Raw genomic sequence first — 12,344 nt, 5'->3', positions numbered from 1 at the left:
ACAAATCATGTGACTCATCACCCAGGCCTCTGGTGAGAACTGTGCAATGATAAATTCCAAAAACCCTTCAAACTTCACTGGAATTCATCTGGGCCACTCAGCAATACCCTTCTCCCTTACTTTTCTTACAAACAGTAAGTCTTCTGGTTTCAGGATCAATTTTGCCTTAACTTTCAGCGTAATGTCCTCAGCTAAAGGGCTAAATCAGAGTTTCCCAAGCTTCCCCAGTCTGTTACACTCAGAGGAGCTTGTATGGGAGAGAAAGAAACAGAGAGAGAGACAGAAAAAGAGAGACAGAGACAGAGAAGAATTTTTATGTGAGGAAGAGAAGTTGAGATAATTTTTAAACTTTTACTTACTCTAGTTCTAGGGACATGAATGATTCACTAAATAAAACTATTTTACAATGACTGAAGAACAGTCCATTGAGGATCTGTAATATCTTTTTATAAAATAATCCACTACGTGAGTTTTGAAAGAAGTCAAACAATACACTATGCCATTGAGTACAGATTCACCTCAACCCTATACCTGAGAAGCTTTTTATTCCTGATACTGTCAAATAATCCTTCGGGTCTAGAATGTACTCCACGAACCCTAAGAAGTGTAATTATCTTCATCTCCAGTCTTACTTCTACAATATTTACTGAGCGTGTTTATTAGTAGGTGGCATATTTACCTAGTTTATGTGTTCGTTCATTACACATGTGCTGGACAACGAGTAGCTCAGAGCCTCCCTCGTCTTTCAGTTCCATCTGGTCTGATTTCTTGCCTCTGCCCCTTCAAGAGTCACCACCATTCCATCTCCCACCCAGGTAGATGGAGCAGGTGTTTACAGTTGGACTCTGATCTGCAAAACTGCATTAAAGGCCACGGCAGAACCATCCAAGCACAAGGGTCAATTGACCAGCCAAAGACAATGTTGAAAACAGCATATGTTGCTTCTTCCTCATATCCAGTTAGTCATGGAATGAGCCCTGTTGTGCCTTTCCCCAAGGCCTCGGCCACACCCAGGCCTGCTTCCTCCTCTGGCCCCTTCACCTCCTACACGCCCTTCTCTGATGCTGGAGGGTACTTACTGTCCATGCCGGGCAGTTTAGTTCCTGATAACACACTAAGAGTTTTGACAATTTTATGTCACAGGTTTTAGTCTTGCCTTCACCTACAGAAGCTCCTGGAAAGGTATGAATTGACAACAGCACATGGCACTGTGCATCTCTCAGAGCAGGTACCCAGTAGATAAACACTTGTCTGTCTAGAGAGTCTTTCCCTGTGAGAATGAGCAGACAGTGCATGCAACCAGCACCCCGCAGGCCAGGCTCTGGCTTCCCTGCTGCTCCTGCAAGGCAGTGATGTCAACCATTAACACCATGGAAATGCCTAATGCTAGTCTGGCCTCTCCTAGCCTTTGCAAATTTAGTTTCTTTGGAATTCTTCCACACCAATTCCTCCAGAGCACCACTCCTTGAATTTAATTTGAGGCATTTGTGAAAAGGGTCTTTTTCTCTCCATATCCCTGTTTGCAGACAACGTATCTCTAGCATTTAAAATGAAAAAATCTGGTTGGCAGGTTGATGGGTGAATGGATGAATTGCTGGATTAACAAATCGGAGGGTGGGTAAGTGGGTGGGTGAATAAAATAATTAACTTCCTAAAAGTGCCCTGGAATGGCGCTCTCCAGATGACAGAGGTTACCACTTGTTCAAGGGGTTAAGACCCCAATGGGGTTTCCATTGACTCTATAGGGTGAAATTTTTTCAAAATCATTCTCAAAAAATTTTGTAAATGAGAAACTAGAATATTTGTGAACAGTAATCAAAACATGGCAAGGAATTTATAAGGGTAACTCTACAATTTAGTACACACAAACATAATCATTTATACCTAGTTGCTAGGTAATAAATTTGTGAAATGTTCAATGTTTTTTATTCACAACCTGTATTAGAGGGCCATTACTTCCCTCACTTGGAAGCAAAATACGTCTGCTATCACCATGAGTATTCTTCAACCTTGAAGTAAACTTTTAAAGAAAAGGCTGGGAGAGCTTTAAGAGCCCATCCAGAGTTTCTCACCCTTAGCCGCATACTTGAAGCCCCCTGGGGAAGCTTTTAAAAATCTTGACAACCAGGTGCCCCTTCAAGTTTATTACATTAGAATCTCTGGAGATGGGACCCAGGCATCTGTATTTTTTCATTTTGAAAAACACTTTTTTGTCTTTTTAATTTTTTTTAGCTTTTTTGTTTTTGTTTTTATGTTTTGTTTAGCATCCATGTTTTTAAAGCTGACCAAGTGATTCCAATGTCCAGCCAAGGCTGTGAACCACCGCTTTAACTCACATGCAACTGAGATCAAGGAAAAGACTTACTGTGCAAACTTCAGGGTTTCATGTTCTCTCTAAGAGTCAGGTTTGAAACCAGCCTCATTCTGATCCCTCCCCAGCATCTCATTCTTTCTTTACACTAATTTCTGTGCTAGCAATCAAGAATAGTTCATGGGCTATGTCCATGAGGGTCCAAGTTCAGGAAAACTACACTACCATTTTGCAAAAGCTGTCCTTTTCCATTCCTGAACTTTGAACTGAACTTCTGTGCCTACAAGCAGTTTCAGGAACTGGGGAAAGGAGATAGTTGCAATAAATCCCAAGGAGGTTGCAAATCACCATGAACCAGAGTTGGCCAATTCCAACAATCACAGGAATGTTGGAAAACAAGAAGCCTTATGGCCACCCCACCCTCAAGCAGTGAACAGGCTCCGGCTGTCCCCCTCCCCCTGCCCTGCACTTTTGTACTCTGATCATTGTCCCAGTAAAAACCCCAGCACCATTGTGCTTGGGGAGTTACTGTCTTTCAGTACTCCTACTGCAGTAGCTTTGAAAAAGTGCTTGTCTTCCAACCTAACTACTCTATGCTTCTGATTTGATGGTTTGATTTCTGGCGTAGGTCATTTTACAGGATCATTTGGAAAAGCAGTGTCTTCTCCTGGAATTTGGAGGTAGTTGGGTATGGAGGAGGACCCAGGGAGGGAGGATCTCACCATTTCATCTTCCATTCCCATCCAGGAATTCTTCCAATGCCCACTAACTCTGCAGGGCTCCTGTAATAGGTTGAACCAAAGGACTTTGACACAACATCAGCAGATTGCAGTTATGTATTCAGTTTCCTATGTACTTGAATAACACGGACCATAGGAAGGGGAAGAGAAACACTGGAAGAGCTGCCTGGCTGGAGTACTTGACTTCTACTAAGTCATGGGTTTCTACCTACACTTTACAAAATCATCTTCCTACAGGAAAATCGGCTTCCGCAGGGATAGCATGGGTTGCAAGGGTCACACAAAGGGCTGCAAGGGTTGCAAGGGTTGCAGGGGTTGCATGGGTTGCATGGGTTGCAGGGGTTGCAGGGAGAAGTGCAAGGGTAGCACGGAGACTCTATCTTGACACAACTGCCGAGCCCGTAGGAATATGTCACATCTTTCTCATCCACGCAGGGTGGCAAGCTGAACTCTTTGCAGATGTTCATGTAGCTGTACTTTTTCGATCCAAGACAGTCGTACCTGTTCTCACGCTCAGCTGACACACACACCTTTCCATCCTTCACCCGAACTTTGACTTGATCAGGTTCAAAGCCACACACGTTCACCGATCCTAAAATGTTACTGCTACAGCAAGAGGAGGCCAGAATTCTATTGGTTGTTCTTCTCAGTCTGGATATGGGAAAAAGGAAAAGGTGGGAGGAAGAAACTTAGAACTCAGAACCCAGACACAGCTTAAGAAGCAATATTTTAATCTCTATTTTTTTAAATAGCAAACGTTAACACTAGTCACTGCAAAAAGTCAAACTTTACAGAAATGTATAAAGTAAAAAGTGAGAGTCTCCCCATGTCAATTACACTGCCCTACAGGTAAACCTCTGTTAACAACAGAGGAGGGGTGATTGGCCTTCCAGATCTTTCTCTTGGGCAGGTTCCTTAACCTCTCTGTGCCTCAGTTTCCTCATCTGTAAAATGGGGATAGTAGTAGCACCTACATCACAAGGCTATTAGAGGATTAGATGAGATTACGATATTTTACTTAACATGGTGCTTGGCACATTATAAATCCTGCTTACTTATTACCATTATCATTATCATTACTGCATTTATATGAGGGTACTTCAGAAAGTTCATGGAAAGATTTGTATTATCTTTTAATTCTGTTTTTCAATGAGCTTTTTGAAGTACCCTCATGTTATATATAGAAAGAATTTTTTCTTTCTTTAATAAATGGGACATAACTAATAAGATACCATTTAAAATCTGTATTTTAAAGATAGCTGGCAGCTTTAGAACCCAGCTCCGCTAATTCACAGGACTGGTGCCACCACTGGGCAATCACACAGAAACTCAGCCTGAAAGCTCCATCAATAGAAGACATGGCAGGGGAGCACTGGTCTGGCCCTGCCCACTGGGGCCCGGCCCTACCTGCTGCCTTGAAGCTGCTCCAGATTCTGGAGGATGGCCGGCACCAGCAGCGACCTGGTCAGCTTGGTGGGGCTGTAATGGCCAGCCGTGGGGTGCTGGCTCAGCATCACCCCCACTGGCCAGAGCTGACTGGGTACATCTCTTCCCAACTCCTCATCCAGTGACTTCACATTGATAGCTTGAAATCAATCATGGTGATTTGCAGCATGGAAATTGGAAAATGCTACAAATCAGGGCTTTTCCCATGCCCTCCGCAGAGCTGGTTGTTAAATACCGCTGCCATGGTTCTTATAGAGCTGCCTTGTTGCTACTCTGCAGTCCTACTGTATGCATCCTTAGTAATAAAAAAATAATAACAGCAGCTCATACTGCTTGATCAATTATGATACATCAAGTGATAGTAAAGCAAAGTGCTTTAGATCAGACTTTGGAACTGGAGTATCTAGGTTCTAACTATGCCTCGTCTATAAAACTGGGACAATGTTAGCCTATCGCACTGTGTTGTTGTGGGACCTGAATTAGTTAATGCATGAAAAGTATTAATAACAGCACTTCACACATGGTTAAGATATTAGGCTTTTGTCTTTTTTTTTTTTACAATGTTCCATGGAAATTGCTAAGCATGTTTAAGGCATTATTTCATTTAATCTTCACAATAACTGTGTAATACAGATCTAATTATCACTGTATCACTTTTTGGGGGGTTTGGCTTGTATGGTGTATCACCTTTTTATGCTGAATTTTGTTTATACATTTACTTCTTTTTGTTATGTTAGTTATAAAAGTTCATTGTAGAAGACTCAGAAAATACAGATAAGCAAAAAGAAGAAATATTTTAAAAATACCCATAATCTCGGCCAGCCCGGTGGCGCACTGGAGAGTGCACTGCTTGGGAGTGCGGCGGCTCCCGCCGAGGGGTCAGATCCCATGTGGAGACCGGTTCCCGCTCACTGGCTGAGCGCGGTGTGGGCGCAACACCGAGCGTTGCGATCCCGTTACCGGTCAGTAAAAAAGACAAAAAGGAAAAAAAAATACCCATAATCTCATAATATACTTAATTAACTTTGGTGTTAGGCTTTCTTCCACATATGTGTGTGTATGTGTATTTCTACATATGTGTAGAAAGTTTTGTGTGTGTTCTTGTGAAATCGTGCTATACATATTGCTTTTAATCTGTATTTTTCGCTTGATAAGCCCTAACATGATTGGTTTAACAGTGTGAGTGTCCACTACTCTTGTACTGAAAGTTACAAACCAAGACTTTTTGCGGCTAATTACAAAATAATCAAATAGAACTCAGTCCTACAAGACACCAAGGCAAAGGGAAACAACCCGTGCAATGTGTCCAAGGACTGAAATGGTGTTTCTGCTCCGTTTCTACCCCAGATGGGCAGAGAATAGCTCACAAAGACACAGGGAACCAGCCCAAACTTTAGACACGGTGCCCTCTCTGGATGGATCATAGGCTTGAAGCCACAGTGAAGTGCAGATCAGAGTGGGCAACTCTGGATCTCTCAAGAATCTCCCAAGAATCTCCCATGGTGTGTGTGGGTTGAGAGTCGGACTTCTGTTTAGTTCAGACCTTCCCATATGAGATGAGAAACATGAAATCCTGCCATGAAAATGGGGCTGGGCCTCACAGAGGAGGACCAAGGACTGCAAGAAGCATTGCTAGGGGCCCCGGCTACTGCCACGGGTTTTTTTTTTTTTTTTTTTTTCCCTCTGTTTCTTTTTCTTTTTCTTTCTTTTTTTCCTCTCTGTCTCTTTTTTTCCCTCTCGATGGCTGGCCTGTATGGGGATCCAAACCCTTGACCTTAGTGTTAGAAGGCCATGCTCTAATCAGCTAAGCTAAATGGCCAGCCCATGCCACGGCTGATTCTGCCAGACAAAGCTCTTCTGCTCTCTGCAGGAGATGGATCTGGGAGCCAGATCTACAAGCCAAAGTCAGCTCTCAGACCCATCTCCTCTTAGCATCCTGAGTCTCAAGGTATTTCAGGTATTTTATAGCTTGGGTTCCCCCCTTTTCCTCTATTCCTGTCTCTTTGGCTCCTTTGGCTCTAAAACAGCTGAGTGGTGGCCTTACAAATGTGGGTCTTCAGGAAATTGTCTAAAACGTCTTGGCCAGGCCAGGTTTCTTCCTCTTGCTTCTAGGTCATTGGTTATCAGGGAGGATGTGTGGGTTTAGGGGAAATTGCAGGAGCCACATTTTACTCATGAGACTCAGTTCTGAACTTGCAACTTGACTCTTGTCTGGTGACGAACCCACCAACCCACATGGGATTTTCCATGGCTCTGTGGGGTTCTGGACAAAGAGAGACTGCCTCCCGTGCTTGTTATCATGGGGGTGAAGCTCAGCCACAGTAAACACAGGGATATCAGCCCCTTTGGTTCTTTGCAAAAGCCTTTTAGGAAAGCTGGGAAAGCTAGCAGACAGCCAATGCCAGCATCTGCCACTCTGTGCCACCACCTCTTCTTGCTATTGAAGGTGAATTTCACCTGTATGTACAAGCAAGCCCCTGAATGGGAGACATACTGCCCACAGAAATGATGAGCTATATATTCAGCTATCTTCACAAAGATGTGAATCAGATTCAGCCTGGTGATGAATAAAGTAATGGAGATGTCAAAAATGCCTGTCTCTACCCAGGAGCACAGGGAGGCCGGCCTTCCTCTAGGCTTCGCTTGCATACTTTGCTTTTTCTCCTGAATTTAGAACCATTCCGAAGACACATTTAAACTCAGTTCCTCCTTCCCAACTCATCCTTCCCATTCTCTTCTCCTTTCTTCTCCCTTTCCTTTCTTTTCCTGCCTTTTCTCTCTTCTCTGGACTTTCAGATTGATGCTGAAGACAATGTCACTCAGCAGGGAGCAGGATAGCACAGTACAGATGCAGCTGACCCCTGCGGGGCTCATTGAAACACAGGTGGCTGGGTCCCACCCCTAGAGTTTCAGATTCAGTAGGTCTGGGGTGGCGCTGCAAATTTGCATTTTTTTTTTCCCGAATTTGCACTGACCAGGTGGTGAAGCACATGGATTCCAGATTCAGGCAAATGTGGCTTCAAGTCTTGGTTCTGCCACCACCTAGTGATCAAGAACATTGTCCCTGAATTCTGTTTCATCATCTACAAGATGACCAAGATGGTATTGCCCGACAGGGATGGTACAAAGATTAAATGAACATGAAGTGCTAGGCGCATGGATTTCACTCAATGAAGGGTAAGTCTTTATCAGGCTGTACCAAGCTTCACTATACACAGACTTGCCCTAAATCTAGGCTTCAAGTCACCAAGCTCCAAGGCTTGTACGATTAAACGATAAGGTCAAACCAAATAATAGAAACATGTTTGGCCTAGATGGGCAGCAACTCCTGCTCCTGCAGCCACGGGTGACTGGGCTCTGAGAACTACAGAAATGAAGAGACAAATAAGAGGGGACCGAGGACCTCAACTCACTTCCACCTCTGCAGAGGACACAGAGGGAAATGAGGAGGCTCTCCTGTCAATGGGAAAGCCACCAAGGTCCCTCTCTGTGGCTTCCTTCACAGCTTAACTGTGTTGTGGGGGGATGGGAAGATTCCTCCAAGGGCTTAGACCTGGGTGAGGCACCTCTGAACCCGCAAAGAGCTCCCCGTTAGGGCGGACTGTCCTTGGCCTCACCAAGTAAGAGTGGATTCAGTGAAAACTGCAGACTCGGAGGATGAAGGGAGAATCAAGAAATGAGAAGGCAGACTTTTGAAGTTTTAAGATGGCACACCTTGTGTGGGGATTTTCAAGGGAATTTCTTGTTGAGATTGGGGCTAACCCCAAGTACTCGGGTGAGTGGATGACAACACAGTCTCAGGATTAGTTTCCAGGTACCAGCAAGGGGTGCAGAGGTTGAGCCCAATGCATGTCCAGGTTACAGATGGAAATCCAGGTTAATTTGTCCACAAGGACTAGTGCCCTGTGTCAGAGCCACAGCAGGCCAACCATCAATTAGGCAATAAACTCCTACGAGCAGGACTGAAGAGGGGCCGAGTTTTGTTTCTCCAGCTGTAGAACAGAGGCCAGGGATGCCCAGGAAGTGTGCTGGGGAGTCAGGTGCAAACTTAAGTCAGGCTGCTGGCAGGGCTTCTCACAAAGGAAACCAAATTCAGCTACCTCCACCCCTCTAAATCCAGAAGAGGAAGGAAGAGTCAGGGGCACTGCTAGTGCTTGGGGTGCAAAAGATTGGGGAGGGAAAGGGAATATCAAATTAGCTAAAGAAACCAAAGAGTTTACTTGTGTCTCTACTAAGGAAGACACTGCCAAGGTATATTATGAAGCAGCTGCTTAATAAACAATAGACATGGGTTGGACCTTTTATGTCCAATGTGAGAAAATGGCACACACATACACATGTCAATTAAGTAACACACACTCAGAAATGCTCAAGAAACTATGGGGGGAATTAAGAAATTGTTGGCCCAGGCTTCTTACCAGTTACTAATGGAGCACCCTGAGACAGAGCAGATTGACCCTCACAGAGAAAAATAATTTCAGTGGGGCTGAGGCAACTACCAAGAGTCTTTCCTGTTGGGCAAAGAACCTTCTGGACAATACAGTCTGACATCTGAAAGGACGTGTCATAACTAACCAACCCCTAGCATTCTTAAAGGGGTGAAAGGTCATGTGAATATGAATTCTAAACTCAAAAAGCCTTGGGCAAAGTTTCACACCAAAGATTGTTGAAAAAAATTGAATCAACATGATATTTTTGGATCTATTTATCAAGGATCAGGAGCTAGCTTAGAGAGAAGAAAAAAGATACATTTCACTGGAAGAACAAATATTAACAGTGGGAGTCCTCTGGGTTTAGGGCTGGGATCAGGGCTTAACATTTTCACCCATATTCAGGAAAACTGGATATTTAAATTTGCAGGTGACACTAAGCCCTTCTGGATAATGAAATGTCAAACTGTAAGAAACACCATAGAAATTTCACAGGGTGGTATAAATGGGAAGAAAAGTGGCTGGGAAGAGATAAAAGAGAGCAAGCCTGAGGTCATTTCTAAAATGGACCTGGCGTTATCAGTTCACAGATATGGAAATTAATGTAAAGACATCACCAGCTTCACATACTGGTACTGCCTCAGGCACAGAAAAAAAATCCGGCAAAGACCCAGACACTGTCAGGAAAAGTATCACAAACCAGAGAAAGCATTACTTTTGTATAAATGACACCACTAGGAATTAAGTTTGAAGTTGTGTCTAGTGCACACCAAGAAATAGGGCCTCCCGAAGGAGGCGTGAAGAGCCCAGACGGCAAAGGGAGAGGCAGCATTTTCATCTGAAGAGCCTGGGCACAGGGAAGCAGCCGGAAGACCAGGGCTGAGAGAACTTGGATCCAGGGTATTCAAGTATTCAAAGACACAGGGAGAGTGCACACAGACCTGCTCACAAGGAACCCTCGATTTGGACCAAATATTAAGAGTCCCTGCCTCACAGTGTGAGCAAATTATGTAACTTGATATACTAAGGAGTAAAAATAAACATTGGTTCAAAGAGTGCAGATGGATTCATAGGTGATAGCTCTCCATCCCAGGCTAGGAAGGAGGTCCATCCCTGACCTCTGGTGGCCGATGACCGAGACAATAATTGTCCTATTGCCCTTTGCAATGAAACATCACTATCACTGTTGTCAAGAGACGCTATACATCCATCTATCTAACCCATTCATCATGTATCGGTGTATCTATGCCCATCTTTTAAGAGACAGTAGCATATTAAAGTTTTTCTGCACCTTGATTTTTCACTTAGTACATCAATATATAAAATGCTTCATCAATCCTTTTTACATCTACATATTATTCCAATATATGGGTGTACCATGATTTACTTAATGAGGGGACAGTGCTTATCAATAGTAACAGACTACCAAGGTCAAGGATTCAGATCCCTGCACCAGCCAGACACCAAAAATAACAATAATAATAATAATAATAATGATAATAATAACAACAACAACAGACCTAAATGGCATGTACAGAAAGTTAGAAAAGGAGACCTTTCTCTAGGCAAAAAAGAAAATGTAACCCAAAATCAAATTTTTGAGAAGTGACTTTTTAAAATTACCCAGTTCAATGAAAACCCTTTCATGTCTATTCTGAAAGCTGTGACTCAGTTCTGTAGTTTATTTGCACAACATTTATTGGAGTTGGAAGGGGAGGCCAACATACTAGACCCAACTACAGATGAATTTTAAGTCTCTGTCTGGAGTTGGGGGATGGGAGGAAGGTTTTCCTAGAAAATGAGGAAATGCCTCTCTGGTTCAATTTGCTCCCCTGCTCTTAAAGCCTCTGGCAAACATTAAGGATTTGATCGATTGTTATTACTTCTCCTGTAGTCATTTCTGTAAGTCCAAATATACTCAAATTACTTTACTCATAACCAGGAAAAATGTTTAGTTTGCTGCTTCCAATGGCTTTTTAATGACACCCCCTGTTTCTTCCCCTCATTAAAGCCACATTATTTATCATGTTGGCATTCTAGCTATAAACCACCACCAACCTTGCCAATCGACATCATTACATTGTCTTTTGAGAATCTTACAATTCTCGACACAGACCCATTTACTCTTAAATTTTTCGTAAGTCACCACAGTCATTATCTTGAACCCTTTTTATCTTTGTTCAAGTATCGATGGTCACATTTTCCTCCTTATTCCAACTAAGTCTAATACACCAACCATAAAAATCTAAAAATAAGTTATTTTACTTGGCAAGCTCTCTCTTTTCATCCTCTATGGCTCTAATGGCTTTCCTCTCCAAACTTCTGAGAGAAGGTCGAAGACAGTAAAGCTTGTAATCACACAGGCAGCATGGATAGTAGAGATCACACAGGCCACAAGAGCGCGATCGCTTGGAATAGCACAGGCAGTATGGATACGGGTGCAGGTCACAGCAGCAATACGGGTGCATGTATAAGTCGCACAGGCATCGTGTGCTAAGCTCGTCGATGCATCTCAATTGCCTTAGTTCTCTGTCCACCTTCTTAATGTCCCTTCTAACACTGTCCAAAAGACAACTCAGTGCAGCCATTACAGTCACACCTTATTGTTCTGTGAGTACCCTTGGGAAACGGCACTCGGGGGAAAAAATTGTCCTAAGCTCTTCTCAGGAGTTTCTTTTAAAAATAAATGAGGCACACATGATTCACCTACTTTAAAGCTTGTGTTCTATGACCTCACCACACTCTCAGTATGTCATAGTCTTCTGGTTACCATGTCAACTGTACACAGTCATGGTCTCCAGAGGTCCTCCTTAGAGTTACAAAGCTACTCTGAGAACCATACTAATGTTGAGATTTGATTCCCCTTGAAGTTGGATGGGTCTGCCAAGCAATCACAGCTCTGTGGGGTTCATGGGGCTAACCTTTAATGTCCTTGACTGTGTGTGCTCTGACAACTAGCCACGGCTGTGACTGTGTGCTTGTTGATCTTGCTGCGGGTGATGGCAGGAGCTGCCTGGCTCCTTTCTCTATGCCCTTCTGGCTCTAGTCCTGACTTGAGGCTTAGCCTTGCTTCTTTGACTCTAAGATTCATTCTAGCTCCAGGCAGGTAGAATATAAAGAACTTTCCTGTAGTTCTCCTCTTTCCAAGTCAGCCTCAAGTCAGCCTTTGTCCTGATCTTCTGAGTCCCAAGTCTCTTGAGTACTGCCCATTCTTCACTAGCTGGGGTCCTGGCTATCCTGGAACCTCAGTCCTTCACTGGTAGGGGGGTCCTGCCCTCAAACTCCCACCTCTCAGTGCTCAGGGTCCTGTTCTCAGTCACTACCTCCCAGCAACTGCACCTCTGGTCTTACATCCAAGCCACCAGATGCCTTGTCCCCGAGTGCTTCCCAGGTGTTGGTCCTTGATACTCTTGTGGC

General features: G+C 43.7%; 1 protein-coding gene across 1 annotated transcript; it reads right to left on the bottom strand.

Annotated features, from left to right (window-relative positions):
• Positions 1-3,133: 3,133 nt before the first annotated feature.
• Positions 3,134-11,623, bottom strand: ODF1 (outer dense fiber of sperm tails 1). The gene is made up of 2 exons (XM_008576771.1): positions 11,193-11,623; positions 3,134-3,702 (listed from the first exon to the last, which is right to left on the bottom strand). Exons 1-2 carry the CDS (start codon positions 11,513-11,515, stop codon positions 3,267-3,269), a joined length of 759 nt encoding a protein of 252 aa, XP_008574993.1. The 5' UTR covers positions 11,516-11,623; the 3' UTR covers positions 3,134-3,266.
• Positions 11,624-12,344: the final 721 nt, after the last annotated feature.

This window comes from Galeopterus variegatus, unplaced genomic scaffold, assembly GCF_000696425.1.
Source record: "Galeopterus variegatus unplaced genomic scaffold, G_variegatus-3.0.2 Scaffold1400, whole genome shotgun sequence".
Classification (NCBI taxonomy): Eukaryota; Metazoa; Chordata; class Mammalia; order Dermoptera; family Cynocephalidae; genus Galeopterus; species Galeopterus variegatus.
The sequence above is the reverse complement of the archived record's forward strand: the minus strand, read 5'-3'. Positions and strand labels throughout refer to the sequence as shown.